The sequence below is a fragment of the Stegodyphus dumicola genome, chromosome 7 (genome assembly GCF_044657685.1).
Source record: "Stegodyphus dumicola isolate Sdum_Otavi_A_Nest chromosome 7, ASM4465768v1".
Taxonomy (NCBI): domain Eukaryota; kingdom Metazoa; phylum Arthropoda; class Arachnida; order Araneae; family Eresidae; genus Stegodyphus; species Stegodyphus dumicola.
In genome coordinates, this window is record NC_140774.1 from 15998390 (window position 1) to 16012532 (window position 14143).

General features: G+C 35.2%; 1 protein-coding gene across 3 annotated transcripts in view; it reads right to left on the bottom strand.

Annotated features, from left to right (window-relative positions):
* LOC118184145 (protocadherin Fat 4-like) overlaps positions 1-14143 on the bottom strand; it is a 517728-nt gene that overhangs the window by 290333 nt on the left and 213252 nt on the right. For all 3 annotated transcript variants that reach the window (XM_085819903.1, XM_085819902.1, XM_085819904.1), the window contains exons 6-8: positions 9389-9484; positions 6990-7085; positions 4295-4414 (exon numbers count right to left, since the gene is read on the bottom strand). In XM_085819903.1, the coding sequence (XP_085676029.1) occupies positions 4295-4414; positions 6990-7085; positions 9389-9484 (312 nt within the window). The remainder of the gene's footprint in view (positions 1-4294; positions 4415-6989; positions 7086-9388; positions 9485-14143) is intronic.

Below are 14143 nucleotides of genomic sequence, written 5' to 3' on the forward strand. Positions count from 1 at the left end.
CTGCAAAGCACCAGAGTACAGCTCCCGACTCTGCTCGGTCGTTTTCGGAACTCCATGTACTCTCGAGACTCTCCACGCTGCAACTCGCGATGCACTCGACGACACACAGAGCACAGAGAACCGACTTTTCGGTTCAGTCGTTCCCGGAGCTCAACACACTCTCTGGACGATGCACTAACCGCGGTACACTAAGAGAATCCTTCGGTGCACTCGACGACCCACTCGGCAGTTGCTGCTCGGCTGTCTAATCGATCGACTCCGCACGAACTGACTAACTCGAGACACACTGACTCGCACTTTAGACGAGGCACTCTGACTCACCCTCTCGAAGAGGTACACTCTAATTGACTCCGGGCTATCAGAGTTTATATAGCTTTCGGCTTGTGTTCGAGAACATTCTGGGCTAAACCGGTAAGAATTCGTTCCAGAAGGTTCTCCAACCGTCCATGGTATATCGTCAATTTTGTCGCCAAATAGGCAATTTCCCGCCAAATGTGGCAACCCTGCCTTCTCTTGCAACCCTACACCTCCTTTGCGAGAAAGCTATCTTACCGCGCCTATACATTTCGTAACAATATATACTCTATTAAATAAATGTAAATGTATTTTTCGTGTTTTGGAAAGGAAAGTGGAGGAATGATTGTCTAACAATGGTGAAAGGGGTGCATGGGGCAAAACCATTGAGTATACCTGCAATAGTGGCATATTTACTTCTTTAAAATGATATTATTTTATTTATAAGCCGACACGTAATAACTTCACTTGTAGAGACATTAGATTATTTGGAAGGGGGAGACATGAAAAATGAGCAATGCCCTCGCCCGAAATCGGACCACGGACATCTCGAATGCGCTCCGAGCGTGCTGACCATTACACCACAAAAGCATGCAAAGAAGGCAGGAAAATACCTTATATACTCCTCCTTTTAAAGGGCGACTGGGAATTAGGGAACTCGGTCGCCGAATCTTGGATGTGAAGAATCATTATCCACCACCTCTTTTTAGTTCGGGCGCCACTGTAGAGATATTAGGTTATTAGGAAGCAAGAGACATGAAAAATGAGCAATGCCCTCGACGAGAATCGAACGATGGACCTCTCGAATGCGCGCCGAGCGTGCTGATCGTTACACCACAAAGGCATGCTAAGAAGGCGGGAGAAATATCTTATACACTTTATAAAGAGAAGGTGAAAAGACTTAATTAAGACATAATGATTTTTTGCATGATCGATTTTTATGAATGTTGGATTGAACCTTTTGGACTCCATAAACTGTGGACTTAATGAACTGTGGACCTTCATGTATTATCTTACGAAAAAAATCTTTGTGGACTTCATTTTCAGTTTACGTATACAAAAAATTTAATAATAATAAATTACAAAATAAATTTCTCACAATAAAATATTACGAACTTTGAATCAAATAAACACACATACGATTTAAACAAAATAACAACTGAATATAATAGATATCTGGTCAAAAGTTGTGCATCTTAAAATTTGAGTATCTGTAGACCTACTTAAAATTTCAAATTAGCACCGTGGAAAACCTAGAATGTAATTGTGTGAAATGAAACGTATGAAATTCTAAAAAATTAATTATAAACTTCAGCGTTCATTAATAGGAAAGCTTCATATCGTGCTGACACATATGTAGTCCTAAGGCGTGCTTTTCGATTCACAGATAAAATGTACGTATCACTGTCTGACATCCTTCTATTCAACCTAATTTAAATGCAATGGTGCCGAAAAGTGTCGACGAAGGCAAAAATCTCACAACCACTGAATTTGCAGTTCTCTTTCTGGAACTGCTAAGTAAGGAGAAAGAGGAATTGGCGGCAGAAACTAATTTCATTGATTATACGCTACAAGAGTCAGGTGAAACCGGCGATTCGATATATTCATCGATTCATCAAATTCGCGTCCAAGGAAATATGAAGAAACGACAAAAAAGAATTAGTATTTAGGAAAAATGACTGTAATTTAATACAAGAAAATATTTAAGGCCGTTCCTTGTATAATATGATTAATTTTGTACAATGATCTGGGGGAAAAAAAAGCAAGAAATAGCTTCTCCGATTTAACAAGAATGCGACACAGGGCTGATAATTGTGTGTATTTAGTTATAGCCACTAGGGCTATCTGCCTAAGGGGAGGGATGCCTTCGTGGAGGACTTTCTAAGGGAAACTGGCTCGTATACACGTTACACATGGGGAAAACCACGAAAACGCCCATGTAGCCAGCCCGTTCGCGGTATTCGAACCGGACTACCAGTGTTCAGCGACTTTACCGCTCGGCCGCTTGTGGGCCAGGCTGATAATTAATTGCAAGGGATCGAAAGTGCCTCTGCCGACATAACATCAACATTGTATTCGATCTTGAAGTCAATTCTATGGAAGTAACATAATGTGCAGGTTTTTAACCAAATTCTTATCCTCTTGATTTATTTTTAACCAAATTTTTACCCTCTAGTCTTTATTATAAACTTCTTTAACTAATTTATATCTACTGTATACCATTACTCACTGCAATATCAATTTCCGCAGTATACCTATACTATCACTACTACGTCCGTATCGACTCTATGACATACCGACTGTATGCCTATGACAAATCTACGCACATAAAATATGTGCATTAACACTTTTTATTATTACTCTATTATTACAATTTCTTTTTTTAACCTATCGATTGTACCCTGGTAACTAACATCAGTCGCATGTCGTTGTCGATCTTGTGCCGGTATCGATTTTATGATACGTCGACGCTACGTACTGTTTTATGCCCGTGTCGAACCTGTGTTGTCAAATTTACACTGTGTAGACGCTACGCAGAGCCTTATGCTATTGTCGACCCTCTGCCAGTGTCGAATTTACGCCGTATCGGCGTTATGCTGTGCTTTATGCTATTGTCGATCCTGTGCCGGTGTCGAATTTACACTGTGTCAACACTTTGTGGTGTCGATGTTACGCACTGTCAATTCTATGAATGCAAGCCAATTCATCTACATTCAGAGTTCATAAGATTCATTTTAGCAACCATTCTAATTTCGAAAATAATAAGCTTTTTAATTTCAATGATGCTTTGATGCTTTGGTTGCATATTCAGGTGTACAGCGGTAATTAATTCCGCTTTTACCAGAGCTTATTAGAGAATCCCAAAAGGGGCCTCAGACTTAAGGGCTCATCAAATTGTTCCACCATATAGGTGTGCACCTTAAGATAATTAATTTCAAGACTGAGTAGCTAAGGTTTTATTTTGAATTTAATTAAACCGATACTATCTGTTATCTTTTATTCTTTCCTTCTACCTCTCCCCTTTTTTTTATCTGATCGCTCGTTTAAGAAGTACAATACGCAAATTAAATTTATATAAAAGTTGTTTACGGGAGTTGTTATAGATGCATCAAAACTCGGCTAACTTACAGAATATCCGCAAGATGCTTTTGAGGGCATTTAAAGAGTATTTAACTGATGTAGCAGCATGATTCAATAAGGAACTTGCCCCTGTTTCCATAACTGTGAAATTTTTACTTAAACCTGTTTTAGAGTTTATGAGTATCAACTAATTGACTATTCCTTTAAAGTAGAGTTGTAAGAAGTAGTTGCAAAAGTACTGAAAGTTTATAAATTGCCCATAAGAAATCGGCGAACTTCCCCGTTGTAAATAAGCGTTTAATTTGCTGCTATAATACTTCTGTGTTTATTGAATAACTGTAAATTTCTCTGAAGATGTCCGCAACAACAGCTAGTTAGTATCAGAAAAAAGTACTTACATTTAAAAACTGTACCTTTAAAGTCATTTAAATTCAACAACTATCTTCCTTGACATCTAATCAATTTCTTTTGGGTACAAAAATTACGTTCTGAATGAATTTTGCCAATAACGGAAAGCTTAACAGAATTTTTTTGGCGCAGTTGCGGCAAACCAAAATGCCAAACTCAGAACAAGGAATTTTGCTTTTGCTCGACAATACTCCAGCTTACAAGGCTCAGCTTTCTCAGACTGCTATCTAGAAATGTGGATTCGATTTCTTCCCTGTCCACACAACCCGTTAGATCTGGAATCAAGTGACTTCCTTTTGCTCCAAAAATTGGAGCAGTATTTGAGAGGTCCGCTTGCAATACTGTTGATGGATTGTAAAGATGTGACAAAACGTTTTTTTTTTATTGTACTGGAATCCGATGTTTCTAATTCCCTCATTGTTAAATTCTACTTTAGAAGGAGACTACGTGAGAACAAAAAGTGAAAGAAATAAAGTTATAGTTAATACGCGACATTTAAGATCGTACTTACAGATGCCTGTATAAGCAGCTTGAATTCTCGAGATCCGTAATCATAATCCAACGGCTTGTTCACGACCAGAATTCCTTCGATTGGATCCGAGAGAGCAAAGCTATTGTTCTCATTTCCACCCTAAAAAAGAGAATGAGCATAAACATTAAAATGTATTTAGTGAAGGCTAAGTAAGCGAATACATACTGAAATTATTTCAGACATTTTATCTTATATATTATCCGCTGGAGTTATAGGAAAAGCCTAGTTTTGTTTTCGCTTCATTTGATCCAAACAGAAAAATATTTACCACGCGTTGTTATATTTTACAATGGTAAGGCGCTGAAGATCGAGATTTCTTCTTTTACTGCCTTCAAATTCATAAAAATCAACACTGGCCTGAATTCAGACTCTTTGCTGTTTTCTGTTTATTTTAAATACAAGGCAATAATTTATTTCAAATACAAAGTAATAATGCATTAGGGCAATAAAATGTTGTATATTATTTCTTTAGAAGTTAAATAATATTGAAAATTCACGTCAATAATTACATACAACTCTTACATTTCAAATCACTACTGGTCTCTTCATCATGCTTTTAATTTTTTTCCTGCTAAAGTTACGCAACAAGTTTCATCAGCTAAAGGATTATATTGATTCTTTAAACAGAGTATACCAGTTTTAATTACTTATTTCAGTTCCAACTTTAAAGATCCTTCTTCTCATTTAAAATGTTTTGTAAATATGTAATTTAGAACATGAAGCTACCTAAACTTTATGTCACATTATTATAATGATTAAGTACTTGCACAGAATAATTTTTTTTCCTGAAGAAAGAAAAACATGCTGTATCGAAATGTGATGAGATATTTCGTATTAAATTAACATCATACAAACATCCAAAATTACTTTTTTTTTTAAACCTCAAGTTTTAGATGCATGTTTCTCTAGTGAGATATTCAGCACTTTTGAAATTCGGATTTCCGTAGTCTTTCAGTAGGCGGACGCTTTGATTTTAAACAATTCTTAGGTATGCACAAAATGATGATTTTTTTAATGATGATTCTGACAATTTGAAATTCTAATCACAAGTTACAAAATACCAATAGTTTGCTTAAAATATATAGAGTCTCATGTCACTTCACAGTTATCCAAGTTCCAAGTTTTTTAGACCAAATAGTCCTTAACCGCAGTTCTCTGGAAAATTTGTACAAAAAAAAAAAAAAAAAAAAAAAAAAAAAAAAAAACTGATGTGGACTTGTATGACCTATTGAATTATGCACATTTTTTGCTGCATTTTATTTAAACCTATTTCCTCGAATTTCATTAGAGATAAATTTTTCATTCTATTAATTCAGTTCTCACTTCGCGGCAAAGTAAAAATACATGATAATTCAAAACATCTTTAAAAACTATAAAATGCAGAAAAACCTAAAACATCAAACACACTTAGAACAGTTAAAAACAATTTTTACAATTAAAATTAGAGTTTCTAAGCAAAAAGAAACAATTCGGCCAGCGTGCAAGAAGACTTTTTTTGGTGCACAAAACTTAAAGTTTACCTTTGATACCACTCCGCAAAAAGACACTGAAGGAGCAGAAAGTGACTTAATTCTTTATTCTACTGAGTTCCAAATCTAAACAAATGGCGGTTCGTTAGGCTTAACTCGCCACTTTTAAATTTTTGATAATTCTACAATTATTGCAGGGAGATCAACTAAAGGCATAAAATCCTTAAACGAGACATAAAAATCACATAATTCAATCACTTTTAAAGCAAAAAAATGCACAATTTTCCAACATATAAGAATAAAAAACTAAGCTCACCGAACCAGGTAACAGAGTGGGAATATATATATGTTTGGTGCAGCGGATTGCAACGAAAACGAGAGGTGCACGTTATAGCAATCCCATATACAAAATTTCAATTTTCTACGGCTACTCGTTCTTGAGTTATTCTAAATACATACATAAGTAAGTATGTACGTTCAGACTTCAAGGGGAAAAAAATGTCTTCTGAATCCATTTTAAATCCATCTTACGATTCTTTTTGACAAAAACAGTTCTTTATTCTGTCCGCACGTACAGATGTCACGCAAAAACATCATTCAGATGGTTTCGATGCATGGTTCAGATGGTTTCAAAATGGATATTTTTCTTGAAATATGATATCTGAAATTTTTCGCGGCTACAATAATTCCTTTACTGCGTACAAGGAAGTAAAAACAGTAACGAATAGCCTCATTTTATGTTAATAAATATTTGGGCTTATCATATTATCCATAATTTAATATACACGTGCAATATATGTTAAAAAATTCTTCGGCTACTGTAATAAAATCATTCAGAAGCATTATATGAAGAAGAAATTCATTTACTGTTCAGCGATTCCATACAAAATAGTGTGAAGCTATCTTTGTAATCAAGGTACAGAAGCTGTAGCTTGTGGAGTCGTATTTCATCTAGAGATTCCTTTACGTACAGGACGCCTACAAAATCAGCCTTTTTTGTTCCTGTCTATGTTTACTACAGTTACTACCCTAATGACATATAATAACTTTAAAGTCGTTTGTCTTTAAGATATCAGATTATTGTAACGACTATTTAGGAAATATTGTATTAGAGACTGAAAGAAAAGACCTGCTTTGCAGTACGTGTCACAAAATTGTTATTTAGTAACTTGTTTATTATTGCTGTTTCTAAAACTGCCACTTACCACGATAGAATAAGTGACGTCGGAATTTGGTGTGTTTGGCTTGTCTTTGTCAATGGCATGAATACCACGAAACACAGTAAGGCCCACTGGAGTAAGCTGTAAATAAAAAACATAGTTAGCAGAAAACATGCACTCCATACACATATAAAACATATTAATACTGAAATGAGAAAGATTTTCAGCTGTCAAAATGCTTTAGTAATTTTAATCAAATGTTTACTGAAGAATTTGTATCAGAAACTGAAGATAAATTCAGTCGTTAGCAGAATTTGATTTATATCAGAAAGTCAAACTTGAGTAAACATTTGATTTTATTTTGAAAGGAAATTAGATTATTAGTTAGCAATTATAGCTACTTGGCTAAAAAACGTATAAATTAATTATTGGTAATTTTTAAATATTATGTTGATTCAGACAATAATAATTTTATCTTCGCAAATAAATTCGATAGTGGACTTCGATTAACGATTTGACGTACTTAAGTATTATCGCAATCTCTCGATGCAATTTGTAAAAATTTCTTATCTGATGCGAGTTAGAGATTTTCGCGACATTTTCTTGGAAAAACTTTCCCAAACTATCGATGAAAAAAACATTTCTCTCGAAATACTTCGCTAATTTTGTAGTGTTTGTCTTCTCTTTACGCATATAGGAATCAGTTTCACTTAAAAAAGCATCAGATAAACTGGTATTGCTTGCCGGCTATCTATCAGACTCATCACACCATTGATCCTTTCAGCGATTTTTCAGCAAAATATTGTATTCCTGCAGGATTTTTACCAGAATTTCCTCCACTGTGGGCAAATTCCACAAGCGGTATTTTAAAATTGAGTTGAAAGTGAAAACGTATCACGATTTGTCTATAAAAACTGTTGGGTCTTGAAACACAACAAAACGAACACATGAAAATGGCGACGCTATTCAACTGAAAGATGGTTACGAGCATGTTTGTCTGAAAAATGCTTGTACGCATGATGTGCCAGATTTTAACATATTATTAAAATTTGGCGACTTCTGCTAAGAGAAATGAGATAATACTGTAATAGACCTTAGGTAAAGAGCTCGGACACTTGTCATTTTGTTATCCTCGTGAGGGGTTCGCAATAACCTCGTACGGTCTACTGGAATTTTCCTCGCTTTGTTCGGATTCAACTGGCGGAGAGTCAGCTTCGAGAACCCCAAAAAGAAAAAAAAAGTTGGGCGAAAGAACATTAACGGGTGACAGTGTCATAAAGATATAGGTAAATCTGGAGATGTCTGCAGAAGGAAGACTAAAGATACAGCTAATACTGGAGATGGGAGAGTAAAGATATACCTAAGACTGGATATGTCTGGAGAATCTAGAGATGGGCGTGAAATGATGCTTTGTCGCTACATTAAAATATGTCACTGTTTTTTTTTGGTGCATCATTTCCGTTTGTGAAAGTGAACATATTCAATAAATGCACTGTGTTAAAATATGCACTGTGTATTCAATAAATGCACTGTGCTAAAATATGCACTGCGTATTCAATAAATGCACTGTGTTAAAATATGCATTGTGTATTCAATAAATGCACTGTGTTAAAATATGCACTGTGTATTCACTAAATGCACTGTGTTAAAATATGCACTGTGTATTCAATAAATGCCCTGTGTATCACCAGGTTTGATAATTATCCTAAATACGAATGACACGATAATTGTATAGATGTCTCACAGTGAATTCTGGGAGAAATATAAGCAAACTTTTCTGGTCATTCATGCTATGATCAGAATATCTTCAAAATCTAAGAAATGTATGGCAAAACTTCGTTTTCTAAAATGCTTCACAAATGAATTCAATATTACGTTTAGAGTTTGGAGGTCATTGGAATGACCAACTGGTATTCAAATAAACACCAATGAAGGCGGGCAGATTTAATTTTGGCTTTTTAAACTAATATAATGAGTTTTTAAACTTTTTGGTGAGATAAAAAGAAATGACATTTATAAACGACTTTTTTAAATTAGGAATTTATCGAATTGAAGATGCTGGTTGACAGCTGTTAAACTTTTAGTTTTTAGACAGCCTTAGGAAACATTTGTGCCTGAAATAGGAATCGTAGAATTTTAGGAAGCAGATAGAAGTCTTTGGTAGATCTGTGAGTATATTACTATCTTCAGATGCTTTTCGGGTGTTAATCTTATTGAATATCAATTCGTTCAGACACTTCGATAGTTAAATTAATTAAATCGATAATTTTAACGAAAATTCTGATTGAGAATTTATTTATAGAGTTCAATGCATTTATTTGACAGTATAAATAACTAAAAACAGAATGAGTATCAAAATAAAATTCATCTAATAAATCAACAAAACATTTTTAAAGGAATTTTATAATTTATACTAATACTACCTTTCAGAACTATAAACCTACCTCGTCCACTTCCAGATAGTAAGGCGTGTTCTGGAATTCTGGGGCATGGTCGTTTATGTCTTGAATATAAACGGTCACGGGCAAGAAGGCTTCATCCTGTAACAAAAGTAAACGGGTTGAAAATTGGGTTATTCGTGTACGATCTATTGATTCCTACATTTATGACAGTCATCAGAATAATACATAAATCCACTCAGATAAGAATGATTAACGTGTTCCCTAAGGTATAATGGGGAAAAATACATTTATTTTAACATAAATAACAATCATTTGTAATTTTAAGTTAATTCGATCTGCAAAATACCCTAAAGACATATTAATATTATCAAGGTCATTCAAAAGTTCATGAGACACAAGAATATCAATCTCAGTTAAAGTGAAACATGTATCGCAAATAATGAGAACATTTATTACATTAGGATTGCCTGCGAATGACGACTGCGTTTTAGTAAGTGCAGTTATTGATCACCATTTGTAATAGTGGTGTAAATAATAATAGTACCATAATACAATACGTAATTCTATTTGATTGCCTTTTTGTTTTTGCACTGCTTTTATTTATTTATTTGTTAATTTTCAAGATTTTTATGTAATAATTTTTGGGAGTACTTTTGTGTAAATGAATTTTTTGCCAAGCATTGTATTTGTAACTGTTTATTTTTGTATAAAATATATACATATTTTATACAAAAATAAGTATATAATATATAGGTGTTGTAATTCTGAAACCATCAAAGTTTATATTCTACAGATGGCTCATATAGAAGCTGAGCTATAGGCAAAACAATCTCTTCTGTAGTGCATTGGCAACTGATAGTCAGCTTGGCGACTTTCTGGCAGTTTTTGCAAAACACATTTTCGGAGTTGTGCCAGCGAATTTCACCGAAATTTCCAGAAGGCCGGGCAACCCGATATAAATATGGCTCCAACAGCTAGTGACAGGTGACAGGTGACAGCAGGGCCGGACACCCGGACGGCTTACAATGACTACTCGGGTGCTGTCCGGACCCTGCAACTATCTGTAGCTGAAACTTTAAATAGACATAAATATAGTAATTTACAAATAGACTTGATCGTGTAATCGCACAATGCGTCAATGTACATAATGCAACACACTAAGATACTGTAAACTCAAAGATAGACACAATACACCAATACACATAATTGTGACACACTAATACGCTATACACCAGTATTCGTCAGTCACTTCAGAATTACTTCGCAAACTAGTTCTGGTTAAAGAGTTAGTTGAGGATATTGGTTGACTAATAGCCCGGCAGTGGCTAAGCGGTAAAGTCGCTGAACACTGGTAGTTCGGTCCGAGGTTCGAATGCTGCGAACGGGCTAGCTGCATAGGCGGTTTACTGGTTTTCCCCATGTGTAACGTGTATACGTGTCAGTTTATCTTAGAACGTCCTCCACGAAAGCATTCTTCCAATTCGGCAAATACCCCTCGAGGTTTTACCGTAATCACATAAACCTACACTGATATCAGTAATCCGCGACATTTTTCATCTGTAAGGGGAATTCGCTTTACCTCTGCATTGCTCTTCAGCTATTTAAGGATGCTTATTTTGGTCTGTATTGTTATTATTTGCAACAAATTCCTAATATCGTCCTGTCATTTGGCGTCATTATTGAAGAAATCTTCCCCAACCTGTGGATTATAAAATCCATATAGCTGTTTATTCTGCCCTGTATTGTTATTATTTTCAACAAATTCCTAATATCTTCCTGCTCATTTGGCGTAATTATTGAAGAAATCTTCACGAACCTCTAACTTATAATAACATACCCTGTAGTTGTTTATTTTGGTTTGTATTGCTATTATTTGCAATAAATTCCCAATATCTTCTTGCTCATTTGGCGTGATTACTGAAGAAATCTTCATTAACCTGCAGCTTATAATAATATAAGCTGTTTAATTTGCTCTGTATTGTTATTGTTTGCAATAAATTCCAATATCTTCTTGCTCATTTGGCGTAATTACTGAAGAAATCTGCCCGAACCTGTAGCTCATAATAATAGTATATTATACTGTTCATAATATGAGACGACTTTCCCCCGTCCCTTAAAACGCCGCTCTAAAAAATGTACTTGTTTTTCTTTTGTTCGGCTTAACTATTATAAAATATATTAATTTAGTTTTCATCTCTTAATTTTTACTTTAAACAATATTTAATTATCTTTAATCATAATATTTACACCTTTTTATTACGTCTCTTATGAAATACATTCAAACAAGCTTTCATTTTTCATTTCATCTGAACCCTCACCAGAATATTTATTTATTACCTACGTCTCTTAAATACCATTAAAATATGAATTATATTGATGAAAAAATGTTATTTTAATATGGGAAATTCTGTAAGGAAATAAAAAAGTAATTACAAAAGCAATTTAATAAATGGGTAATTTTTGGCACATTCTCAAAATTGATTAGAACTCAGAATTTTTTGCCACTAGAAAATCCGGTGGGGGGGAACAATTAATGCTTTATTTTTTTTAATATATAAAATTCTTCACAGACATTTCTCCGCATGAGTAAACAATAAAAACCACTTCTAAGAAACGTTAACATTTGACAGACCAAGCGTGCAAAAACGATACTATGAAAAATATTTCATTGTGTATTTATATACAAAAAATGTGCACACTTTTGCATTTATCTGAAACTTTACCGTTTCTTAAGCTGGCATATAAAAAATGAATTCATGATTTACGACTCAATAATCTTCAGACTGCTCCAGAAATCGCTAGACAACTTTAAAAAAATGTTCTACGAAATGGAGCTTTTTTTCAATAAACTTAGTCAAAAAAGCGTATTTTGTGATAACTCAATGATAATAAGCTTTTTAAGATGTACTGAAAAGTCTTTCTTTTTTCTTCTTTCTTCCTTTTTTTTAGCTTCTCACAAAGAGCTGAGAATAGGTGTATTGACGAATAAATTCTGTATTATTTAGAAGTTAAAAAATGTTTCCCACACATTAAAAAATTCAAACAAGTGAGTTATTTCGATTTATTTTGTGGGTCATCATGTTAAAGACACGTGTGCACTTTCGCCATTTGTCTCGAGGACGCTAGAGAATAAGTACCCAGAGAGTATGAAATTTTTATTTACATTTAGCACACTAAATGCTTTTACAACCCTCCCTTCTCTTCTAGCTTTGAGAATAATGTCTCAGACAATAGTCTCTTACCGTAAAATAGGAACTTCAAGGTCTTGGTAACCTTTCCGCATTTACGATCATATCGTGTTTCAGCACCGCATAGAGGGAATTAGCGTACTTTAACAAATTAGAAAACTTGACCTTTATTCCGCAGCTGTCATTATCATGGTTATGAGGAATGATGTGGGGAAAAAATAGCCTTGAATTGCCTATTCTAAAGTAGCAGGGTATAGTTCATCATCAATAACGCAGCCCGAGTATTCTGATTAACAACTATATTTTTTTGGTTTTTTAATGGCCGGACGCTTTAATTAATAGCCATTAACTTGAAGCCACTACAAGGGCTGGAAATGGAGGTCATTTCTTTATGGAGGCACCTAACAAGTGGCCACCGTTACCTCCTCTGAAGGGACGGACAGTTACAACTATGCTTTCTACGGGATTCCAACCCGCACCCATCGCTACGCAGTCGGGGTCACCAACTACTGTACCAGCTGGGCAGCACTACATTGTAGTCGAAGGCAAATGCAAAGAATTTTTTTACAAAATGGGCCGCCACCAGTACCAGTCAAGCAATCAAATTTACTAAACACTGATAATTCAATCCGGGTTCAAATCCCAGCACACGGATTGGCTGTATGGGTGTTTTCCTGATTTTCTCCTTATGCACAAGAATTGAAGCCAGCTGCTTTTAGAAAGCCATCCCTTCCCTTGCGCATAACCTTAATGTGTTTTACCATAACCTAATAATAATAATAATTCATATTGGTTTAAAAGCTGAAGATCTTGTTAAATCGGCGCTGTCAAATGGTTTTTCATTCCTGTTATCAAGCATGCTCAAATTACTCAGCATTCGATGTCTTAAGAATTAATACCGAAGTTTAGTGGTAATTTTCCTTACTTTTTATTTGTTGTTGTTGCTTAAGCTCATTTGTCTAACGTAGTCAGCCCAAGCCCACAAAATTCCTCGTGGCAAGAAGCGCTAGATTACGCTTGTCGTTGGCCTTGAGCATCAAACAAATGGCAGTGCGATTTTGCTCAGTTCCGCCCCGAATTTTGATAGAATTCACAAGAGGATTTTCGGCTCTCCGTATTTTAGAGTGCCACCACGCCGCACCGATACTATACATTTACAAACATCCATGCCTTCTCCGGATTCGAATCCGTTCCCTTGGGCACAGCAGTCAGCGATGCTAACCACTATACCGGTTGGGGGCACTTTTCATTTAGCCGCGCTGTTGGGTATGGTGATTAGCGATGCCTTGAGCCATGTATTTCAACCCAGGTTCAAATCTTGTAAAAGACATAGATGTTTGTAAATATACAGGATGGCTAATGGTTAAACAATGGGACATATACAGGATGACCAATGGTTAAACAATGGAACATATACAGCATGGACAAGGGGAATATACAGGGACAATGGGAACAAACAATGGGACATACTATACCCTATACCATAGATTAAACAATGGGTGTCCACCACACTTCTCCATATCCATAAATATACAAAAAGTGCTGGTCGAAGACCCTTGGTTTGTCCCCCAGTGTGTTCTTTGTCAACATTTGAACGAATCTGGACAAA